This window comes from Emys orbicularis, chromosome 2, assembly GCF_028017835.1.
Source record: "Emys orbicularis isolate rEmyOrb1 chromosome 2, rEmyOrb1.hap1, whole genome shotgun sequence".
NCBI classification, from domain to species: Eukaryota; Metazoa; Chordata; order Testudines; family Emydidae; genus Emys; species Emys orbicularis.
Window position 1 is genome coordinate 98,111,198 of NC_088684.1, and position 25,402 is coordinate 98,136,599.

Below are 25,402 nucleotides of genomic sequence, written 5' to 3' on the forward strand. Positions count from 1 at the left end.
ATAAGTCCAATAAAAAATCTTTACAAGTCCAATAACCTTTACATTATCCAAGGCAGGCCAAAATATACTACAGTGTAAAATTTGGATGAGATAACTTTTCACATTTGGTCTTAATTTATTTCCTACTAATTTAACCAGTTTAGAAAAATAAAGAGCATATAAATATCATCTAAGATTAATAGTACTACTAACTGTGCCGACAATTATGTTCCAAGGCCAATTCAGACACTGTTGCTAAACTAGCAACCCAGAGGGGTAGAGAGTTGTGAAGGGGAGGACGGGAGAAAATAAGGGTTGTCCCCAGATCATGGGGTTTCACACCTCCTGAGACAGGTTGAAAATATAGTAAGTTGTTTTCTACTTATGTTCCATTATTACCCTATGGGAGACAGAAGGAGATATAACTAACCCACTCACACTAACAAAGCCATATAAAGAATTTGAACTCTAGGTTGGGTGGTAAGGAGAAATTACATCACCCCTAGGTGAGGGGAGCAGGGAGAAACAACATCACCCCAGATCTAGACACTTAGGGCAGGTCTACACTAACCCCCCAAGTCGAACTAAGGTATTCAACTTCAGCTACGTGAATAACGTAGCTGAAGTTCGAAGTACCTTAGTTCGAACTTACCTCGGTCCACACGCGGCAGGCAGGCTCCCCCGTCGACTCCGCGGTACTCCTCTCACCAAGCAGGAGTACCGCAGTCGACGGCGAGCACTTCCGGGTTCGACTTATCGCGTCCAGACAAGACGCGATAAGTCGAACCCAGAAGTTCGATCGCTCGCCGCCGAACTACCGGGTAAGTGTAGACCTACCCTTAGAGTACACCTATACTGGCATACAAGACCTGTGGTTGTCCCAGGAGGCTAAAAATTACTGGGTAGACATTCGGGTTCAGGCTGGAGCCTGGGCTCTGGAACCCTCCCCCATCACATTGCTGCGTAGATGTATGCTTATGCATCATCCAAGGAACTAAAATCTTCTCCCAACTGCCAAAGCATAGCTGTTCTGTCGGTTGAAGAGAAGACTGTACTGTGAATCTGTGGCTTTGCAGTGGCAGACTCAACTGAAAGGCCGCATGCAAAAACCAGAGATAAACTTGAAATGTATCTGTTCTGTATAAATTAAATGGCCTTAGATGTCACACTATATAATCGTAATCCATTCTGGCATTAAAGTCTATAAGTGAAACCCTGACCTGTTTGAACTCAAGGGGAATTTTGCCATTGCCTTCAATGGTGCCAGGATTTAACACTATGAATCTATGAAAATGCGAACGTCTTCTGCTGTTCTGGCAGATAATAGAAAATATAAATATATCCTAAATAAATTTAGATAAACTGCCCATTAAAATACTTTTCCTGATAAAATTATCTGGATATTCCATTTACCAAAACAAAACCTATAACAACAGATGTCAAGTGACCTGGATTTTTCAGCTGGCTAACTAATATAACTGACATGTTATGTAGATTTCTTACAGGAAAGGCATCCTCGTTCCTTTCTGCAACTCATCTGATCATGACTTTCTTTTAATAAAGTCATTAATGAAATGCAAGAAGAAATCTGTGGACTCCATTATTCCCCCTCCTCCTTTTTGCAGAAGCAAGAAAAATCTACTTTCCTGGCAATAAACAGGACCCAAGAGTAAGTACTCAAAGTCAGTACTGAGAAAGTAAAAGGTAAAACTAAAATATACAACTACTGAAATTCCAATGTGTGACATGAAGATAAAGCATGAGCCACACATGATTTATTGGTTCTCTCTCATCATACAAGTCCTTAGTTAATAAATTTATATGGAAGTTTACAGGGAAAAGATTACAGATTAGTCAAAACACAAATACAAGATGAAATACTTTTGAACTTATTTTAATGTGGCACAATATGTAGATTTTATTTCTAAAGTACTTCTGAAATATTAATGTTTAGCAAATGGACCCTAAGGTTCTATGTCTACCAAAAAAGGAAAGGACTGAACAATATAGAAAAAAAATCTAAAGGTTTCTCCCACATATGAATATTTTCTCACATGGACAAGGCCAAGAAACATTCCGGGTAGACCAGGAAGCTACATAGCTAGCCCCAGAGACGATGTACGTGCTCTGAGTTAGAGAGAGATCTTTTTCTTCATAGTGATTATATAGAAATAATTTTTGATTAAAATGAATTTGTATTTTAAAAATGTGAATTGCATAAGCTTATGGAGGGCAAATATAGAGACACCTGCAAAGAATACTAGTAAAGAGAAAAAAGAGCTGCTCGTTCATGCTAGTGGCAGAAAAAAACAAGGTTAAGTTGAGAGAGGGTTTATTTCCTGCTTGTCAGTCCACACACCCCGTCCCACTTTACTTTGTCTCAGCCAAACTCACTATTTCCTCTTCCCTGTGAATCTACATTCCTCTGTCTCCTTCCCCTGTGCATTCAATTTCTTCCCGCCGCCTTTTTCTAGGGCAAAACAGAGCCAGAGATCTATTAGCTGATCCAACTTTACAGGGCCTTACCAAATACCCCACAACAAAATAACCACACAATAGTGTGATTAATGTGCTTAAGAATGGCTGCTTTAAAAAAAAAAAAAAAACTTTACAAACACCCATTTTGAAAATATTATGGGATTCTCCTACTGGGATGGGATACAAAATGAGGGAAAATAAGGATTCCTGCACACACAAAAACCATCTAATATCCATTCACCTGTTCTTAGAAGAGGTACAGCATATTCCAGGATGGACACACAGAACTGAGGAAGGCTGAGCTGTTGGAACTGTAACTCTAAAGTATCCTCACTTTCCAGGTCTGGCAGGTCAATGTGCCCTACATCCAGCGGTGACTGCAGATTTATTCTGGAGTTTGCACTAGCTTGAGTACTGCTTCCACTACAAAGCAAATACAGTATAGGAATTAAACACTGTCAAACAAGACAACTTAAATAGTCTTTAAAAAAAAAAAAGTGACCTGAAGAGGTAAAAAAAGGATTGTACCCTTTTTTTCATTTCTTTAGGATTTATAAAGGCAGACTAGCCTTTTCTCCCACAAATAAATAAATAAATAAATAAGGTGGGGGACATTATTTTTTTCCTTAGAAATCTATAGTATGTTAAATCTGATGTTGCCTGTTTTAGTAGAGATCTTCAAAAATGTACCTAGAAATGTGGATCAGGAGTGAATGGAGTGTTGAATCTTTGACAAAAAAGAGTTTTTCCTTCTGTGTGTTAGATGTTTGTGCGAAAACTAAGGGCAGGTCTACACTATGGGGTTAAGTCGACCTAAGTTACGCAACTCCAGCTACGTGAATAATGTAGCTGGAGTCGACATACATTAGGTCGACTTATTGCGGTGTCTACACCGTGTTGGGTCGATGGGAGAAACTCTCCCGTCGACTTACCTTATGCTTTTTGTTCCTGTGGAGTACCGGAGTCGACAGGAAAGCGATTGGTGGTCGATTTAGCAGGTCTTAACTAGACCCACTAAATCAACCCCCGGTGGATCGATCGCCGCAGCATCGATCCACGGTAAGTGGAGACAAGCCCTAAGTAATAACAAAAAACCCCAAAGTGGAGTGGTCTGAATTAAAGTCTCATTTCAATAAATAAATTCTTGGTATCAGCAATGTCATTTCCCTCCTGCCTCTCTGGCTGCCCATAGAATCTTCCAGGAAAGAACAGTCCCCAAAAGACCTGATTTTCTAATGTAAAAAACAAGTGGAACATAAAATCCTTTACAGGCCTTCTTTATACATCAAAGTGGATAAATAGTGCCTAATTCCCCCACCCCCTTAAAAGACATCTTCAATACAATCAAGCATCAACAGTACATTTTGATTTTTATCTCTTTCCAGCTACCTTTAAAGGTTCCTAGATTCGCCGGATGTGTTGAACTGAAGACAGCTCAAAGACATAAGGTTTTTCTTATAATGGTTTTCATCTCTACAAGTCATTATTTTGACTAAGTATTTGTAAGGATTTATAAAGCAAATCAAGATACAATAGCTTTATTCATTTTCCCTTATGAAGAATTTGAAGAAAGTGATCTCTGGTATGGTTACATTACGTTATATTGTCTTTATATGGATCCCTCTTTCCAATGAACTTTGAAAGGATGGCAGCATATTTCTATTGATCCTTTGAACTTGAGAGTTGAAGGAGAATAAAAGGACGATACAGCATTGTAAATAAAAATACAGATGAATCAACAATGGATGGTTCTGATTGTCATACGTGTGCTTATAAGATAAGGAAGAGAAGATGCATCAAATCATTAAAAGTAGAAGTATTAAGAAAAGGGAAAAGGATACGTTTCCAGACAGAAGTTAAAACATAGTCAGAAAAACAGATGATAGCAGAGCTCCAGAGATTTTACGCAAGAAGAGAAAGTATGATATTTAGAAACAGAAATAGAAAAATAAATCAGATTATGAAAACTTGAACAAGAGTTGGTGGCTAGAAAGGATTCTTGTTCAATAGTATTAGACATAAGGTTGGGAATCTTGAACCAACATTTTTCCTCTTCCCTAATTCTTTCCTCTCTATTGTTTACTTCATCTCATTCTCTCGTTGAGCTTCAAGTTTTCCATCATGTTGCCTCTGGCACGTTGCCATTGTGGCTTTGTCACAAGCCTCGTGCAAGAAGCAGAGAGTAGTTGCACTGACCCACACACAGTCCAAGTTCTTGGCTCCCTTTTGTTCCCTGAGCACTGCATAGGTTACTTTCACTGCAGCATAAGCAGATGCATTAGGAACAGAACCAAAGCTCCATGAATTCCCCACCCATCTGCATAGAATGGGCAGCAGTAGCCTAGCAGAGGCTGCTCCCAGACCTGTGCTGCTACCTGTCATATGGACAGCAAGATCAGGAGACTAAGGGAGCACTGGCATGCAGACAGGGTTAAACAGGTCACAATATGGCACTTCATTTGCAACAAGTTATCATTTGTTCTCTATATGTCCTCTCTCTCACCTGCTAAAAGTTCAAGTCATCCTATGTTGATTTCCTAGCCAATGAGTTAGCCACTGCTGCCATTTCCAGATGGGTTGATCTGTGCTAAGTCTTTCCAATATTAGATTGTAAACACTTCAGGGCAGAGGAAAGGGTCTTAGTCTATGTGCTGTAAAGCACAGGGTTCATTTATAATGCTATATAACTGCTTAATAAAAACTCAATGTACTAGATTCAATAACTTTCTTACATAGTAATAATAGCTCTCAAGACATTTAAAATTAATAATCTGAGCTACTATATCTATAATGTGAGAACACTTTATTGTATATTGGTTAGATCCACTAACTATTAAGACTCAAAAAGGTATCACCTTTGACTAAATAAGAATTCAGACTTTTTAAATCCTCAACTAATGACCTAATAAAGGACAATGTTTCTTGCAGAGTGATTACAAATCTTGGACCAAGCTGAGTCCCACGTATACACACTGACCTCTACATTTTAAGAGTGTCCAGTAAATTAGTCATAAGGTTTGAGTTGTGTGGCTAAGTCATGTACAATTGAAATTTTATATGGTCAAGCTTGTATGCCAAAAATCCTTAGAAACTTTTTATGTAAATGTGTATAATCACAACAACCAGATTAAATTACACTCACTCTAAGTTTTTTCTGTGTTCCCAACTGTTGAAGGGAAACAAAAAATCCCGATCTCAATACTTGTCAAGTAAATAGCAGAAGAAGTGGTTTTCAAATCTCACTGCAAACCAAGTCCACACACAGTGAATTGCTGATTTCTTATCTTTAGCCATTTGAAAGAATGTCAGATATCTGTAGTTCATATGTAAAATACCAATCTGCTCTCTCTTTAGGAGCAGAATGTGAGAGATCAGAAGGACATTACAAATTGTGAATACCATTTAAAATTTAAGTCTATTTTAAAGATTTTTTCCAATTAGCATCCTAATTTCAACAATTAGACTTACAGTAGAATCTCAGAGTTATGAACACCAGAGTTACAAACTGACCGGTCAACCACAAACCTCATTTGGAACCGGAAGTATGCAATCAGGCTGTAGCAGAGCCAAAAAAAGCAAATACAGTACAGTACTGTGTTAAACGAAAACTACTAAAAAATAAAGGAAAAGCAGCATTTTTCTTCTGCATAGTAATGTTTCAAAGCTGTATTAAGTCTATGCTCGGTTGTAAACTTTTGAAAGAACAAAGTTTTGCTCAGAGTTAGAACACTTCAGAGTTACAAACATCCTCCATTGCTGAGGTGTTCATAACTCTGAGGTTGTACTGTACATGTTTTCCCACAAGTTGGCTAGGAGCAAAATAGGTAATTCTGGTAATAGGCAATAGGCTTAACTTAACCTCCCACTTTGTTCACCTGGAAGACGCTGCATCCCAGTCTTGGCCATCACCTCTGGGACGCTGACCAGTACGTCCAATCACAGATGGTCGAGGGCTACTACTTCCAGGTGATGGATTCTGGGAATGGTGAGGTCCTCTTGCTTCTTGGGCATAAGACATAGAAGAATTCTGGGAAGCTGTACCTTATGCAACAAAAGCAGAAAAATAAAATTACCACACACCTCTCAGTCCTACAAACCACTTGGTGAAGTATGAAAAGTCCAAGAGGGTTAACAAATTGCAAAATAAACTTAACACTATTAATTAAAGTAGAGTAAGAAAAATAATGAGGAAAGTACAGGACATTGGCACAATCTACTTTAATCCATATGAATCTCAAAAAGTTCAGAGGTTCATTTCAGACTAACATTGAAAAAAAACAAAACAATTTAAACATAATCCTTGGGTGCGTAAAATTCTACTAGAAGTCTCACATAATATTTTGTGTTATATTTTGGTACTTCTGCTTCAAGTTCTAGAAGTGCAGAGCCCAGTAAAGATTTTAAGTTATCTAAGCCTCAAAGAAGTTTGGAGTCAGCTTTTGGTCAAAGATTTGAGTGCTCTTATTCAAAAAGTAAGTGCTCCATTCGTCATACAAAAAATGTCTGAATCTTGCTATAAGTGCAAAATTCAGTTCAGTCTTAACTACAGAATCACAAGCAGCGTTTCTGTAACAACATGCTTGGAATGTTTTATGAACAGCTCTAAAATCAAAGCAGGCAGAGGTAAAGAGATGAAATTTGGCAGAGTAATAGGCCATGGAAGGAGAGGGTGTCATTCAGTCTTTAGTGAAAGTCAGTCATGATTTCGCTGGGTCATGAGGCTTTGCTTCTAGATCCAGAAGTCCCAGGTTCAAATGCTGCTGTTGATGTTTTAATTTTAAATTTAATTGAGGTCTCCTCTCCATTTGAAGCCTATACAGTTGGACTCTCAGTAACTAATGCACCTAGTTTTACAGGTGGAGGAGCATAAGAAAGAATTCCAATTAATATTTTTAGAATCCTAAAACATTTATAAAATATTTTTTATTTAACACATGTAGCATGCACAGCCTACATGTGATAGAAGAGATTCATCATCACTTTTGAGCAAGGCAGCCATCCCAAACTCACATTGCTACAGGATGGAATTTTCAAACATGCCAAGTATCATCTTTAGAAAATCCATTCCACAGTCACACACCACAACATTTACATATACACACCTTGGTCAGTGGAGAAAAAGCCTGGATCTCTGTGAAAATTAAGCCTATTTCTTAAGAAGATACATAACTGTTGCAGGCATGACACAGCCTGCAAGGCTAAGCGGTGTTTTCCATCTTTTCCAAAAGCCAGCTTTAGTAGAGACAGAAGGCTCTAAAAACACAAGGATTAACAGAAATTTGTAAACAGAAATAAAATAACTTCTGAACCAGTGTAAGCAAAATCATACTGAAAGCACAGTTAAAAGTTCTTTGTTCATTGAAGGCAACATTATTAGTCCGAGGAGAAGTGTGTACTTCACACTAGTTTCAAATGTCGCCCGCCTAGAAACAACTTTTATGGGAGATACTTGCCATTCACCTTAGCCAGAAAAATGTGGAGAAAAAACCCAATTCACAGTATACATAGATTAGACGTTGCGAACGGCTAAGCAGATGACTATAAAAAAATTAAAAATGCAGGTTTCCTCTCTTAAGTGACCCATATAGTAAATTCCCTTTTCTCCTTCCACTTAGCCAAACATTCATTTAATTAGTGTCCACTCTATCCAAATACAGAAGCATCAGCTCCAGATGAATTATCAGGAAAATTTATTTGAGCTCCTGCTTTACATGGCTTGTTTTGTAACCCAATGGAAAGGTTTAGGTGATGGTAGTTCTAACCTGAACAATCTTTGGTCTTTGAAGGAAAATCTCAGCAGGGAAATCTTGCATAATAACATCCTGTAGAAGCTCACATGTACTCCAAATTAAACTGTGGTTATTACTTCTCAAAGAGCTAAAAATCAAGTTGAAATTCAGTTAAATATCAGAGATACTAGAACAATGGAAGTCATTAGAGATAGACGTTTTCTTACAAAGCAATTGAAAGCCTTTTCCAAGTAAAGGTTCCTGGTTGTGTTATTTTTTTGGACAAACAACATAAGAACGGCCATACTGGATCAGACAAAAGGTCCATCAAGCCCAGTGTCCTGTCCTCTGACAGTAGCCAATGGCAGGTTCATTCCCCAAAGGGAATGAACAGACAGGTTATCATCAAGTGATCCATGCCCTGTCATCCAATCCCAACTTCTTGCAAACAGTGGCTAGGGACATCATCCCTGCCCATCCTGGCTAATAGCCATTGATGGACCTATCCTCCATGAACTTATCTAGTTCTTTTTTGAACCCTGTTATAGTCTTGGCCTTCACAACATCCTCTGGCAAAACATTCCACAGGTTGACTATGCGTTGTGTGAAAAAATACTTCCTTTTGTTTGTTTTAAACCTGCTACCTATTAATTTCATTTGGTGACCCCTAGTTCTTGAGTTATGAGAAGGAGTAAATAACACTTCCTTATTTATTTTCTCCACATCAGTCATGATTTTATAGACCTCTATCATATCCCCCCTTAGTCGCCTCTTTTCCAAGCTGAAAAGTCCCAGTCTTATTAATCTCTCCTCATACGGAAGCCGTTCTATATCCCTAATCATTTTTGTTGCCCTTTTCTGAACTTTTTCCACTTCCAATATATCTTTTTTGAGATGGGGCGACCACATCTGCTCGCAGTATTCAAGGCATGCCATGGATTTATAGAGGCAATATGATCTTTTCTGTCTTATTATCTATCTTTCTTGATGATTCCCTACATTCTGTTCCCTTTTTTGACTGCCGCTGCACACTGAGTGGATGATTTCAGAGAACTATCCACAATGACTCCAAGATCTCTTTCTTGAGTGGTAACAGCTAATTTGGACCCCGTCATTGTATATGTATAGTTAGGATTATGTTTTCCACTGTGCATTACTTTGCATTTATCAACATTAAATTTAATCTGTCATTTTGTTGCACAGTCACCCAGTTTTGTAAGATCCTTTTGTAGCTCTTCGCAGTCTGTCTGGGACTTAACTTTCTTGAGTAGTTTTGTATCATCTGCAAATTTTGGCACCTCACTGTTTACCCCTTTTTCCAGATCGTTTATGAATATGTTAAATAGGACTGGGCCCAGTACACATCACTGGGGGACACCACTATTTACCTCTCACCATTCCAAAAACTGATCATTTATTCCTACCCTTTGTTTCCTATCTTTTAACCAGTTACCAATCCATGAGAGAACCTTCCCTCTTATCCCATGACTACTTATTTTGCTTAAGAGCCTTTGGTGAGGGACCTTGTCAAAGGCTTTCTGAAAATCTAAATACACTATATCCACTGAATCTCCTTTGTCCGCATGCTTGTTGACCCCCTCAAAGAATTCTAGTAGACTGGTGAGGCATGATTTCCCTTTACAAAAACCATGTTGACTATTTCCCAACAAATTATGTTCATCTACGTGTCTGATAATTTTGTTCTTTACAATAGTTTCAACCAATTTGCCCGGTACTGAAGTGAGGCTTACTGGCCTGTAGTTGCCAGGGTCACCTCTGGAGCCCTTTTTAAAAATTGGCGTCACATTAACTATCCTCCAGTCATTTGGTACAGAAGCTGATTTAAATGATAGGTTACAGATGAGAGTTAGTAGTCCTGCAATTTCACATTTGAGTTCCTTCAGAACTCTTGGGTGAATACCATCAGGTCCTGGAGACTTATTACTGTTTAGTTTATCAATTTGTTCCAAAACCTCCTCTAATGACACCTCAATTTGGGACAGTTCCTCAGATCTGTCACCAAAAAAGAATGGCTCAAGTTTGGGAATCTCCCTCACATCCTCAACAGCGAAGATCAATACAAAACAATGTTACACCCAAACTCAATTCCGTTTGCAATCAAACCAAGTTTCAACCTAAATCAAGGAGAAGCTACCTACTTAACCCCTTCAGAATTTTAAATTGAGATAAGAAAATCAGAAATTCCCTGTGAACTTAGTCATTCCCTATGGTAAACAACAAACTGACTCATGTCATCAGTAACAGAGTTCTACCATTACCACTACCCAAATTAACAACATTGAGAATTTCAGTCAGACGTAAGAATTTACATAAAGGAAGCCAATTTAGAACAAATGGCATTTACTCTAGCTTTACTGTTTTCCTTTTTAAAAAAATTTATTTTCTCCACCAATTTCCCTTTCTCAAGTCCTTCTCCTTTGCTTTTTCAATTTTCTTTCATTCCACCCTCTCTTCCCCACTGTGCCTCTTCTTTCATTACAAATAGTTTTTAAATACCCAAGCCAAAGTAGCAACCTTGTCCTGTTTTGTGAACCAGAGATCTGTCAGATTTCAAGGGAAAATTCAAAACATTAAATTCCAAAATCTGGAAAATCTATTTATCAAACGGGAAAAGCAGACAAATCTGTTTCTTCTGCAAACAGTGATACATATCAGTTTGGGATGGAACAGGTCTGTTAAGTAATCTAGTCCATCTTCCTCCATTATTCTCTGTACTAGACATACACTGTCTTCTGTTTTGCCTATTCTTAAGTGATTCAAGCAACAGACGTTTTTACCACAACACTTTAAAGGCTTTTATAGTCTAAAATTCCACCATTAGAAAATCATCTAGTTTTCAATAATGGAGTAACATCAAGGTTTAAAGCATTTCACGCCAGGAAGGAGGAGTGTTTGGCTCAAGAGACTGGAATTGAGATATACTAGCTACTGGGTTCATATCTAGCCGAGTTACTAATAATGATTTGGTGACCCATGCAAAATAAGCTCATGATCTCATTCCATTTAGTACCAACAAATTGTCCACATCCCAAAACCCACCAAATTGGCATTGTTGGCTGACTCAGCAATTTATGCTAAAGACAAAGGTACAGGACAAAGTTAAGACACTGCAGTGTGAAGCATGTACTATGACTGCTATCAGCTTTCAGAATAGCTTTCATAATCACTCAACTCATTTAAAAATATTCACAACAGGAGCAGTTAGTGCTGAAAAACAAAGTTTGAGTGGTTGTAATCCAATGAAGTAAAAAATATAACTATAAAATCTCCATTACTGTACCTTTCATTTGATGAAAGAACATGTCTATCTGTTGTGGTCAGTGTTAACCAAGGAAATGTAGAAAACTTCAAACACTTCACTGCCTGATTTACTGTTAAAAATAGCAAAAGCATTTTAAAAAGCATATTCCAAAAATGTTAATGTATTTCTTTAGGAGAGTCAATATTTGTAGCATGTGTACAGTGAGAAATAGAATTTTTAGTTATAAAACCTGATTGAACTAAATCTATCTGAAGAGCTGCCAGTGAGAGTTTTCAGCAGAGTAATCAGAGAATGAACAAGTTGCAGTAACTCATTGATATTATATAAAGAGATTCAGTAAGGAGACGTAGTAGCAATTTTTCCCCTACCTCAAATGCATCAATCTGTAATCTTATTTTGTTCTGCTGCAAAAACATATACTTTCCCAAACTTGAACGTAAAAGAATTCTATTTCCAATTTCTACACTTAATCGTAATTTGTGTAATTTCTGCACTTATTTGTGTTTCTTATTTGTGGCAATATCTTGTTAAATTAACCTTTTATTTTATAAAAATTGCATTTAAGTAATTTTGTATTCCTAATGATGGCTATTATGTTGCTGAAAAGTGAATAGGTGAAAGAAGTATGGTAACGCCAATGTCAACTTGTAAAACCTATTTTTCATCTTGTCACACTAGTGATAGAACACAATTAAAAGAACATTATACATTATGGATTGCTTTCCAGCATGCTGGTCTGATTCACTGGATATAGAGCAGTGGTGGGCAACCTGCGGCCCATCAGGGTAATCTAATTGCAGGCCGCGAGACATTTTGCTGATGTTGACTGTCCGCAGGCATGGCCCCAGTGGCCGTGGTTCGCCCCCGCCTCCTCTGCCACGATCAGCTGTTTCACCCCCCTCCCTCGCCCCCAGAACCTCCTCAACACTGCAAAATGGCTGATCGCAGTGGGCGGGAGGCGCTGGGGAGGCAGGGGGGAGGAGTGAGGATCCGGTGCACAGCCTCCCCATCCCTTCCCCAGCATCCCCTTGCCTCCTGCCAGCCATGATCAGCTGTTTCGCGGCTGGCAGGAGGCTCTGGGAGGGGGAAGGGCGAGGACATAGCTCAGTGGGGGAGGGGATGGAATGTGGTGGGAAGAGGCGGGGCAGGAAGAGGCATATGGGTCTGGGGACTTGGTGAAGGGAGTGGAGTGGGAGGCGGGGCCTGGGGCAGAGCCAGGGGTCCAGCAACTCCGGGCTGGCACCTGTGTCTCCTTGAATAAAGTACACGGTGACTAGCTGGTGTGGAAATTTTTAATCACAATTTTTCTTACACCATCTAACAATGGAAGGCAAGTGCAAACGGAAAACAAAATACATAGATGACAATTGAGGCTTCCAACAGGAGTGGGAGAATAAGTACTTTTTCGCTGAACACAATGGTAAGGACATGTATCTTCTTTGCCAGATGTGTATCTCTCAGTTCAAATCTTCAAACTTGCAGCATCCTTTCGCTTCTAGCCATGCACATATGGATCAAGAATTCCCACAAGGTTCTGAACTCTGCACTTTAAAACTGAAAACGTTGAAAAAATAAACAGATGTAGAAACCCAGTTCTTCACCAGATTTGCCAACCAATCGCAGACTGTGATGTTAGCCTCCTATTACGTGGACTGGCACATAGCCTGTGCAAAAAAGCCTGACTCTGAACGCAAGTTTATAAAAATGTGCCTCACTGATGTGATTTCAATCCTGTCACCAGAGAACGAGAATCTACAGAAGAAAATTTCTGGCCTGCAGCTTTCACGCCAGACAATAGAATGCAGAATCTCCGACCTGAACAGTGACATCGAATCGCAACTGCACTTGCAACTTCAGCAGTGTGAGTATTTGAGCATCACTTTGGATGAGTCGTGCGATGTACAGGATAAACCTCAATTATCTGTATTTGTCCAGACTGTTTCTGACAACTGTGTTGTAAGGGAAGAACTCCTAGTTATCGTGCCACTAAAGGACAGAACTCATCGATGAGATCTAAAGGAGGCACTGATGTTGTTAGTTGCGAAACACCACTTCCCTTTACAGAAGCTCACTGCCATTGCAACAGACAGGGCTCCATCCATGTGGGGATCTGTGAATGGATTAGTATGGCTTTGTAAGTCTGACGAGAGCTTTCCCGAATTTTGGACATTTCACTGTATTATTCATCAGAAGCATCTAAAAATCTCAAATTTGATCATGTCATGAAACCTGTCTTGCACATCGTGAATTTCATTCACTCAAATGCACTCAATCACAGACAATTTCAAAATCTAATCGAAGAACTGGATGAAGACGACTTCCCTGCCGATTTACCATTTCACTGCGCAGTTAGATCTCGAAAGGTAAAGTTATTTCCCGTTTTTTCAAGCTCCTGGAACCACTAAAATTGTTTATGGAGGAGAAGCTAAGAATACACCCTAAGCTCACAGATCCTGGGTGGGTTCTAGACTTGGCATTTCTTGCAGACATGCTGCTGCATTTGGATAAACTAAACGTGGACTTACAAGGAAAATTCCGGCTGCTGTCTTATCTAAGCGTATTTGCGTTCATGAACAAACTACAGTTGTTTCACAGACAAATGCTTGAGGGAGAGCTGACACACTTTCCCTCAATGTCACAACTTCAAGCCAGATCAAAAGAAGATGCAGCAGAACCCCTAAAACGGAGCACAACTAGATATGCAAGCATGATTAAAGATCTTAAGGACAGTTTTGAGGAAAGATGCCACGATTTGCAGCGGAAAAGACCTCAAATCAGATTTCTGATTGACCCTTTAGTGCTGAAGCCGATTGTCTGAAGGCCCCTTTTAGTCACTGATGAAGCAACGTTCCAGATAGAAATAATAGAACGTTTGGAAGATGACAGACTGAAATCTGGTCAGAAGACAGAGGAGGCCCTTACTTTCTGGAAATCTGTACCAAAGGATAAATACCGCAACATCAGAGGTGCAGCCCTAAAATTAATCTCGATGTTTGCCTCGATCTATCTTTGCGAGTCTGTTTTCTCGACACTCAAACATGTGAAATCCAAGCACCGATCCATTCTGACAGACAGACACTTAAGAGAACTGCTGCATGTGAGCACAACTGAACACAAACCAAACTTCAAAGGAATTGTTGAAAGCAAAAACTGCCAGAAATCCCATTAAGTAAAAGGTTAAGACAAGTTGTTATTATTGTCGTTAACTATACATTATAAATATACATTATCAAATTATATAATGATTATGTGTGTGTGTGTGTATACATTGCCAAAGAGCCACAGTATTGTGTAATGATTATACACATACACACACATAATTATACATTATACACACACACAGTATTGTGTAATGATTATATACATATATGTGTGTGTGTGTGTGTGTGTATATATATATATATACACACACACACACACACACACACACACATATGTGTATGTGTACACACCGACACACACACACACACACACACACACATTATATATATATATAAATCATTACACAATACTGTGGCTCTTTGGCAATGTACACTGGTAAATTCTGGCTCCTTCTCAGGCTCAGGTTGGCCACCCCTGCATTAAAGGCTACCAACTAGTGAACAGATCTGGACTGGAAAGAACAATAGGATGATCGAGGCCTGGGGGAGGCTAGTTTTCTCCAATTCCCCCACAGGGGGTTAGGATTTGGAGCAGTGGAATTTCCTCAGCAGCAGAACAAAGGAATCAGGTGTTAACAGTAGGACTTCCACGCACAGTGCAAGAAACATGTTTAGGGCAAAAGAGGAACATAAAAAGGCAGAGTTTCTGACCACAGGATCAGCCAAGGTCAAAGGACACTTACCTGGAGAGGAAAGTGGGGAGGGGAGAAAAGAGAAAGAAAGAAACAGACTCCACAGTTCAGAGAAGTATTCTTGACACCCCACATGCCTCTGACCAAAGCCCAGAGAACACTCCAGAGTGGTGAGAAAATTCAGGCAGGGAAATGTGTGCAGGCTTTGAGTGGGTTTTTTTGTTTGTTTGGCGGGGGGGGGGGGGGGGCGAGTGTTTGGCAGGGGGTTCTGTGGATCTGTAGATCTTTTATGCTGTCTCAAGTAAAGAATGACTTGTTTAGAAACATTTGCAAAGACTTGGGTCTGTTTCCCTCAGCTATCACATGCCCATGTCCCTGAAAAGGTGAATTATAAATTCACAAGGTGGAACTCTGGAAAAGGGTGTGCTTGAACTACTGAGGCATCTGGTGCTAGGGGTCACTGGCAATGGGGCCACAGGGCCCCATTTCCTTAAAGGGGTAACAGACAGAGACCATGGACAGGAAATATGCCAAAGAAGCCAAGGGAACAGACAGTTCTGAAGCCTACTCAGATCACAGGAAGCTTAAGAGCACACATGTCCAGCATATGAGGTCCAAATACAGCAGTAAGGCGATTGTCCAGTGAGGGGAAGATTGACCAGGGCCATGTGTGACAGAGGTACTTCTGCTATGTTTCTTATAGTTATTTCAGTGATACTAGACAAAAAAAAAAAAGCATTAGTGCCATTTACTATTTAGATACAGGATAATGTTTTCAAAAGCACCTAAGTCCCATTCTCAAAACAGACTTAGGCATATAAGAGTCTAAATTTCATTGCAAGTTAATGGTATTTAGGCTCCTAATTCCCTAAGTCACTTTTGCCAGTGGGATTTAGGTGCTTTACATTTTAAAATATTAAAAAAATAAAAATGTTCTAAATGTCTACTTTTAATTGTTACTCCACTAGAATGACTAGATGAAAACTAGGTTTATCATCTCTACCTCTAGAGTTTCTATGAGGCCAATATTCACGAAATGGCAGCAGGAAGCAGAAGGCACAACAATGCCAGTTGTAATTAAAAAGATATTGGAAATTATATTTTCCACAGAATCCTCTATTGAATAGATGTATATGACAGAATTATTTCAACTGCATACCAAATGATCTTTTGGGAGGGATTTCCATCTGTTTCAAATTACTTCTGCCTTGGTGAAAATATCCAGTGAATATTTCTTCTTGGGGTAAAACTAAACCAAACAAAACATGGAAGTAAATAAAAAAGCATGTTTTCATTATATATAAATACAATATTTTTCTGTATTCTGTGGCTGAATTGTTTACTACTTTATCCCTAAATTATAAATCTTATCTATCAGAAAAATTGAGTTAAAAGTCATTTCAGATATTACACTTTGCCCGAGTCCTCTCGATTTGTAATTTTGCAATCACATTCTCCAATTTTTAAGAGGTTTCTCTGTTTCCTTCTTATGTCCTACACACACAGGGAAACTGACTATACACAAAGTGCTGCCAAATGAACAAAGTAAACAAAACTGAAAGACAGAAAATGTTTTCCTCTCATCTGAAGTACTAATTTTGTAACAATAGTAGGTAAAGTTTCCGAAGAGAATGATAGTTTAGAGGTCAACCTTAGTAAGTAGCAGGTCAGCTCAGTAGTTTATTGGGCTTATATATATATATATATATATTAATTAAATAAATAAATAAATAAATAAATAAATAACAACACACACACACACTATTATTCTAATATCCCTTTGGAACATCAGTAGCAATATGGATTCCCAAAAGTAAGCTTTAGAAAACCAAGTTAGGAATCTCATTTGGTCTAACGACATCCATGCTGTTAGCTTGATTTTTAAATTTTCCCTAGAATAAAAAAAGCTAACTATTTATAGAAGAGGCAATTATGGCTTCTGATTTAAAGAATTTAGTAAAACTAGCACATGCTTCTCACATATAGTTTACACTGGAACCAGAAGTTACTGTAAGGTAGTAGTATTGTGATATTTAAGGTAGGCATCTGAGAGGGGCTGTAGCTTAGTAGCTGTGAGGGGCTCACCACATTTCATACACACAATCAAAACTGGAGAAGTAAAAATCTGCCTGAGCGGTCAAAAAAGAACCAATAAAACCAGTTAGGTTCTCTAACACTAGTTAATGGCCTAATCTTGATTCCTCACAGAAGCCCAGTAAACAAGTTATGCACAGAGAAATTATGCAAGAGCCAAAAAAAGAATTGTTCCGCTCTCATACACTGCAGCCTCAAAGCTAGAATAGCTGCTGACACTACCATACTCCTTTACCCACACACAAGGGGGTTAAGGCCAGTGGAGCAACATAAATGATACATCATCATCCTTTCTCACAAACACCATGAGCACTAGGTAAGGAGTTCCACAAAACAAAACTCTGTAGTGCCTTCTCCCAAAGAGACTTGTGCTCAGAGAACACGAAGGGAAAACAAACAGGGAGTAAACTAGAATATTCTTTTTAAAATACCAAGCAAGTAAACTTTTCAAAAATATAAATTACCTGGTTTGTCTTCTGATGGTAAGGGCTGACCTTGGTAAGACACTGCTGGATAATTGGCAGGAATTTCTGAAGGAAGTAGGAAGAGCCCATCTAGGATCCCATCAATTACAGTCTGCAGATGTGGCTCCATATTATGACGAAGTTGAGAAAAGAATTCCACTGCACCAATCCCAACCAATTGCCGGACAGCAGACGGATGCTAGATCAGAAAGAGGACAATCAGTTAAGACTTGCTGGCAATTTTTTAAAGTTTCTATACTACATCGGAAAGACAGCGCTATCAAACTTAAATTTAGCTTTTTGTTATCTTACAGAAAATTAAAGTTTTTCAACTCAATATCAAATGTTTTCCCACACTGTTGTATGGTGATTAGCGCAGGGAACTGGGAGTCAGGGGATCCTGTTCCATGCCCAACTCTGCCAATGACTAGCTGTGACACTTGGGGCAAGCCATTAACCTCTTTACATGCATCCAAACTAGGCAATTATCCCCTATTTTTCAGCAATAATGCTGCTGTGCAGGTATTACCAGTGCTGGAAACTTTACCATAAATGGAGGAAAGGCATTTTCATCACTGTATTCTCTAACCCTGTTCTAAGCAAATCCCTGCTCTCCATTTTTCTGATTATTTCAGTCTATGTAGCAAAAGTGGAGACTGGTCACTGCACTGGGAATCAAGTGACCAGAGTTGTTTTTCCAGCTCTCCCATTGACCTGCCATGTCATCTTGCACATTATTTCACCTGTGTGTCTGTTTCCTCATCTATACAATGGTTTTAGTGATACTTATGCTCATTTATAAATTAATCTAAGTTAGTTCCAAAACACTCTAAAAAAAAAAAAGAGAGAGAGAACTGTGTACTGTGTGGGTGAGTAAATTCCATTTAAGTCTAATATTGTAAATACATACTGTTTAAGAACAAAATTTCATACCTTTACCAAGTTGTTCACCAAATTTAGTATCTCCTCTTTCATCGGTACTATAGGAAAATTGAACCATTCCAGCAAATGGAGAAAAAGCAACTGTTCTTGGACTAGATCAGCATATGAAATCAAATTATGATCTAATTTACACAATATATTCTTGAGAGCTCGTTCTCTTATCTCTGCAAGTTGATGACCTGTGCAAAAAAAAGAAGATGGTGAAGGAGTGCTAAGGAATTAAAGTGGTTCAGAAACATATCTACAATACCATCCCAATTCTTAGTTTTGTTTGGTGTCTCAACAGGGACATCTAAGATTTAGGAACGCTTGTGCTGCTGCTTGTCACAGGGACCAATGGTACTTCAGTCTCCATCCCTGAGTCAACAGAGCATCTTCTAAAGTTATAAATTCACTTTTAAATAAAAGGTTGTATTGATAAAGCAGTATCTACTTTGGTTCTACTGTGTTCAGAGAAAAAGGACTTTGTGTACATTCTTTGTAAATAAACAGCACTGCATCAAAAAACAAAAAAACAAACAAAACAAAAAAAACACTTGAGTGCCATAATCAATTTCTCCTCCTTAAGAGAAACAACTCCAAATAGAGGCTAACCCACTGGGCTCAAAAGGGGAAATACGAGTAAGTAGATCTGTCCACATACAAAACAACAACAAACAAACTGAGAACAACAATAATCTATATTCATTCCCATCACCATGAAAGAAACCAAGGTTAGCAAAACACCAGCCCAAGTCATGCACAGGGATGGCAGGAAGATCCGACGCGCACTTCGGGTCTGAGACGGGTGCCTTGTATTGAGTACTGGGGATAAATAACGTGCATGTGCGCGGGTGTATCTGTACCTGTGCAGACACCTGCGCGCGGATCTGCACGCGTGGCTATGCCGGTGTGCATGCACAAACCCACTGTACACGAGTGTGCGAGTGTCCGTGTCTGCACACACACACCCCGCACACACCTATCAGACACGCAGCCCGTCGGGGGCCGTGGCAGCGGGAACCGCTCTCGCCCCCCAGCTCAGCCCCCGCAGCCCCACAAGCCCACGGCCCTTCCCAGCCCCCGCGCGGGACAGTTACCGAGTTTCCTGATGAGCGGGGCCAGCTCCATCTCCCCAGCGCCGCGCCGCGCTGCCCGCCCGGAATCCAACCGCCGCGTCCCGCAGCAAATCCGCTCCGCCTTGATCGGGAGGGATCAAACGAAGAGAGACCGTTGCTGCGGGCGGCTCAACAAACCGCAAGGATGCCTGGGAGGTGTAGTCCACTCCCGCAAAGGACCCTGGGAGATGCAGTTCTTCCACCACTCTTCCTGGGGCGGCCTGCAATTCCCATGATACCGCGCGCCCGGAACGTGTTCTGGCGATCGCCCTAACCCGTTCTGCCTTTAGGAGTTCGGTCCCCCTGCTGGGACAGGAGGAGGCAGCAGGAGGCGCGGGGCGGGTGCCACGGGCTCCCCTAGGGAAGAGCCCCGAGCTGGGGATTAGCGAGGAGGAGGCAGGCTGCCAAAGGGCCCCGACCCTGCAGGGAAACCCACGTGGTGCCCAGCCCCGTTGGGGCTCCTCGCGGGCGCTGGGCTTCGTGGAGGTCGCTGCGGGACATGAAGTTTCCCCAAGCGCGTGAAGGGACCCAGCTCATCTGCCTGCACCAATCCTGTGTCATTGCTCCCGCTGCAGACCGGCCACGTAGGGGTTGCTGCTCATAGCTGTGCCAGCGTGCAGTGGAGTGAAATTAACTAAAGCACAGATTTCAGCCTTACTCTTTCAATAACTCCGCAATGTGTGTGCTGTAGGGCGAAACTATTGGGCTTTGATCTCTTTCCCTTAAGCAAAAATTGAATAGGATACTTTGCCCCACCCCCGCACCGTGAGGTCAGTTGGGGAAGAGAAGGGGGCAGGGGAAGCGGGGGGGGGGGTGTGGGGGCTGGGGAAAGAGGCAGTGGGGACGAAGGGGGTTCGGTGGGGAGGAGATGGGCAGTGGAGAAGGGGCATGGGATAGGGAAGAGAAGGGGATGGGGGCAGGGGAGAAAGGCAGTGGGGAAGGAAGGGGGTGGGATGGGGAGGAGATGGAGTGGTGGGGAAGGGGCATGGGATGAGGAAGAGAAGGGGATTGGGGAAGTGGGGGCAGGGGGAAAGAGGCAGGAGGGAAGGAGGCGGTGGGATGAGGAGGCGATGGAGCGGTGGGAGGGGGCATGGGATGGGGAAAGCAGGGGCAGGGGGGAAGCTGGAGCCCAGCATGCGGCATCCCCTTGGCAGAATCTGGGGCTCCCCTGTTAAGCAGGCCCATCGAACCCTCACCCTGACAAGCCCCACCTCCCCTGCATCTGTACCACCTCGATTAGCCCTCCCCCGACACCCTCCCCACTGAGCCCCAACCACCTGCACCTGGACCCCCACCCAAATGAACCCCACCTCCCCTGCACCTAGACCCCCCTGCCCCAAACACCTTCACCTGGATCCCCTGCAGTCTCATTGCCCCTGCACCCCGAATGAGCTTCTGTGAATCCAGATCTCCCACTGAGCTGCCCGCACCCAGATTCCACCACAAGAACTTTCTTACCCCCACCTGGATCCCCCCCACACTAAGTCCCTCGGCACGTGGATCCTGCTGCCCGGCTGAACCTGCTCACTCACACCTGGTGCACCTGGCACAGGGGGGCAGGGCCCCAAGGTGTTTCTGGGGCAGGACTGGCCCTTGCACTGTGTCAGGGTCGGGTGTAGCCTCACTGCTGAGTCCCTGTCTCGGGGTGGGGGGAGGCTGCAGGGTAATCTCCCACCTCCATGCAACCAGTGGCCTGTGCTCCCCACTGCCATGTTGGAGCCTCCACATTTATTTATTGACAAATAAAATTTGCAGAATTTTAAAATATTGTGTGCAGAATTTTTTTATTTTTGGTGCAGAATCCCCTCAGGAATATGGAATGCTGTGCAGCTGTGATGGTGGAACTATGAGGAAGGTGGTGGGCAGTGGGGAGGTCTATGGGCAGGGGGTGCTGGGCGAGCGGTGTGGTGTGCAGGGTGCTTTGATGTTGTGGTGGGAGGCCAGCAGGGGAGGTCTCTGGGAGGGATGGGGGCTGGGCATAGAGATCTGTGGTGGAGGTCTCTGGGTGAGGGGGCACTGGGCATAAGGGGGGGGCACTGGGCAGGGAAGCGGTGTGATGCGGGCCCTCCCTCAAGGGAAAGGGGCATGCTGGCAGCATAGGGCTGGGCAGGCCAGTGTGCGTCTGGCAGCTGCAGGTTTGTAAACAGTGCCCTCCTGCTGGGCTGCGCAGAGCGGAGCTGCTCCCGCCGCACTGTGCATCATTGCCCCCACCCCTCCCTTCACTCTGGAGACTGACCATCCCGCCCCCCTGCACCTTGCCCCATGGGGGCCCACAAATATGTTTGGTGCTGGGCCCACAAAAAATTAATCCGGCCCTGCCTCAGAGTGCTACATTTTCTTCTCACTCAGTAATCAGAGTTGTCCATCATTTTGCAAGATAGTATTTGTGTCAATGGAGTAATAAAACAAAGGGGCTTTATTAAAGTAATAATAAACCTGCAATCATTGCTGCAATTAGTTTTTCCACAGAGGCTAGAATCACACAGGTCTAACAATGGAAAGAAATTTTTCATGAGCAACTACAGAAACAGCATCTCTGGCAGAGTGACGTTCCTTTTGGCTATAAGTTACAACCTCATACAATGAAAAGTAAAGTGCTCCCATCAGACAGGAACAGGGACTCTCAGGTTTCCACAATGAGATTGGTGGGAAACTCGTGAGTTCCATGGGAGTGTTTCACTCTTTAGTGAAATGGCATTGTACCTCAGTTGTGAAGTGAAGAGAAGGAATTGCTTAGCTAACACAGTCACTCCCTGTGACATTCCCCTCTGGTATTATCTGGACTGGTGATCTGCTAGGTCACTCCAATCCTTGACTCTGGGAGCCAGCCTTACCCTGCTCTGCTGTGAGAACCCCCACTTCTGGGCTGTTCAAGCCCCAGCCTCTGGCATGAAAGCTGATCCTTGGATTGTACAACCGAATGACACTAGTCAATATCTAGAGTCCCAGACACAACCCTAGGAACCTCCATCTTGCAGTGCCCAGTTATGCCCACTGGACGCTGCAAGCTTATATGAGTTTGTCAATTTAACAAAGAAATTGATATGTACCAGGTTTGTTATCCCAAGGGGAGCCTCTGACACACTGCCTCAGGTAGAATAAACAAACAAATGTATTAACTATAAAGATAGATTTTAAGTGATTACAAGTCAAAACAACAAGTCAGATTTGGTCAAATGAACTACTTGGTGTATCTGCGAGGGGATGCTGGGTAAGGACACTTTTCATTGGTTATTGGAAGTGAAGGAAGGTTTGGCAGTTTGTATGGGGTGTGGTTAAGCACTTTAGTAGTTAAGAAGAGAATCTGGGCCCCAGTTATTGTGAGTGCCTATCCCAGGGATATATACTCTCCTTCTGCTTTGCATCTCTCAGCCATCTGCCCTGCCTGCTGCTCCTCATCAGCCTTAAGACTCCCGTAACTATTTCCCAATCAACTCTGATTTCTTCCTCCCTTTTGGCATTCCTTTGTGTAAGTTTTTCTTGGTGTCCACTTGCATTTTAGCAATCCCTAATGATGCCTCTCTATTAAATTGCTGTACTCTGCTTTATGCCTTAAGCCACATGCAGGGCCGGCTCCAGGTTTTCTGCTGCCCCAAGCAGCAAAAAAAAAAAAAAAAACCCCGCGGGAGCACGATCACTCTGCTCCACTCTTTGGCGGCAATTCGGCGGCAGGTCCTTCGCTCCGAGAGGGACTGAGCGACCCGCCGCTGAATTGCCGCCGAAGACCCGGACGTGCCGCCCCAATAGCAGCCGGAGTGCCGCCCCTTGGTATTGGCCCCCCCAAGCACCTGCTTCCTTAGCTGGTGCCTGGAGCCGGCCCTGGCCAAATGCTCCAAATTTTGATATGTTCAAGACCAGTATTTGGAGCATCTTAAACCTTGAAACAATCCAATCAGGAGATGTTAGGACTACGCCAAAAACAAAGAATCACAACCTCTGAGCTCATTTATAAAGACACAAGACCTATTATTTCATACTTGTTATTTGCCTTTTTATGCAGACACATAGAAGACCCACGCCTGCACTGACATACTTTATTTAATTCAGCTAAGAAAGAGAGGAACTATCTATGTCATACACATGAAGAATATTAAACAGAAAGAGCATAATGTAGCTTCTCTTCTTGTCACCTCCTCTTCAGTCTGCTGGTTTTGGGGAAGCCAGTAGCTCAGGCAACATCTCTCCATGCCTTCCTCTTTAGCTATGTGTACAGAAAACCTCAAAGGAAAATCCTGACCTTCAGATATAGAAGTTTCTTTTTTTTTAAGAATCTATTTCTGCACAGAAGTCTTTATGTGTTCAACATAGCTCTTCTCTCCCTTCTCATATTATCTTTGTTCGGCCAAAGGGGAATGGTTGGTATAAGCAGCTCCTCTCCTTGCCTTCATTCAGCAGGCTCCCTTGCTGAACACATCTCTACTTATCAGCTCACTTTTACATAATTGAGTTTCTACTGTATATATTCCTATTGAGCTCTAATAGAACTGTGTAGGAGTAATGACACTGGGGGAATTATTCACTGAGTTTCATGTAAAGTGTGCCCACATTGGTTAACAGCTTATCTCCTTATAGTGCTCTACACAGTCACAGGATGTACAGTAGTGCACTGTCTTCTGTTACCTCCTGTCATGGTTTGTTTCTACCTTTCAAACAGCTCCTTTCAATCTCTTTTTCATCAATCATATTTAATCTCAAACTCCCCCTTTGTGTTGTGTCTTCCTTACCAGTATTCTAAGACGTTCAGATCTTGACTGTTTGCTCTATTTACCTTCTCTCTATTTGTCATATTATCTGTAGATGATACTCAAATATTCAGATCTTTCCATACTTCTTGTAAGGCATACTGTCTAGTCTAATCTGACCTTGTAGTTTTCCTTCAGCTAAATGTCTCAAAGAGAAATGTGTTTCTTTTCTGAGGCGCATTCTCAAACATGGCTAAGTCTCTTCTATCTCATTTCTCAATCCATTTGCCTCCATTGTTCACTCCACTTGAATTCTCTCTTCCCAGTATTCCTATTCTGAAAATCTTCCTATGATCACCTCTAAAACAATGCCTGTACAAGACACTATCTTGACTTCACCTTTGATAAAATCCTCATCATGCCTCTTCTCAGTTTAACTGTTGCAACTCCTTCTCTACAGCTTCCATGAGTCCTGGCTGTCCATATTCCAGCAAGAGCGGAATGCTGCATACTGCCATCTCACTCATACAAAGTGGCATAACCATAACATCCTCCTCCTCCAGTTAAACATCTACTTTAAAAGTGCCCTTTCTGTTCTTAAAACCATCCATAATTCTGCTTCAGCGTCTCTCAGGAACTCTCCTCCTGTTCTACTCCCTTAGCAATGATTTCCTTTTGCTCCCTTTACAAAACCTGGCTACTTTTGGTGTAAGAGCCTTTTCCTCTGTAGTTTCTACCATCAGGAACAGCTTTCCTATATTTCTTCTTACTAAAATCTGAGCAAATGTCAAAATGTGCCTTAATTTGGACTCTAGATTTTAACCTAGAATTATGCTTGCTATACAAGTACCTAATTACCCA

At 41.7% G+C, this 25,402-nt stretch overlaps 1 protein-coding gene across 1 annotated transcript in view; it reads right to left on the bottom strand.

The window, feature by feature from the left end:
- Positions 1-19,928, bottom strand: part of RTTN (rotatin) — a 165,762-nt gene extending 145,834 nt beyond the window's left edge. The window contains 9 exon segments of the mRNA XM_065398735.1: positions 2,699-2,880; positions 6,333-6,498; positions 7,560-7,710; positions 8,220-8,334; positions 11,488-11,578; positions 16,422-16,496; positions 17,821-18,019; positions 18,754-18,941; positions 19,842-19,928. Of these exon segments, the coding sequence (XP_065254807.1) occupies positions 2,699-2,880; positions 6,333-6,498; positions 7,560-7,710; positions 8,220-8,334; positions 11,488-11,578; positions 16,422-16,496; positions 17,821-18,019; positions 18,754-18,941; positions 19,842-19,872 (1,198 nt within the window). The 5' untranslated portion in view covers positions 19,873-19,928.
- Between the last annotated feature and the right edge of the window lie 5,474 nt (positions 19,929-25,402).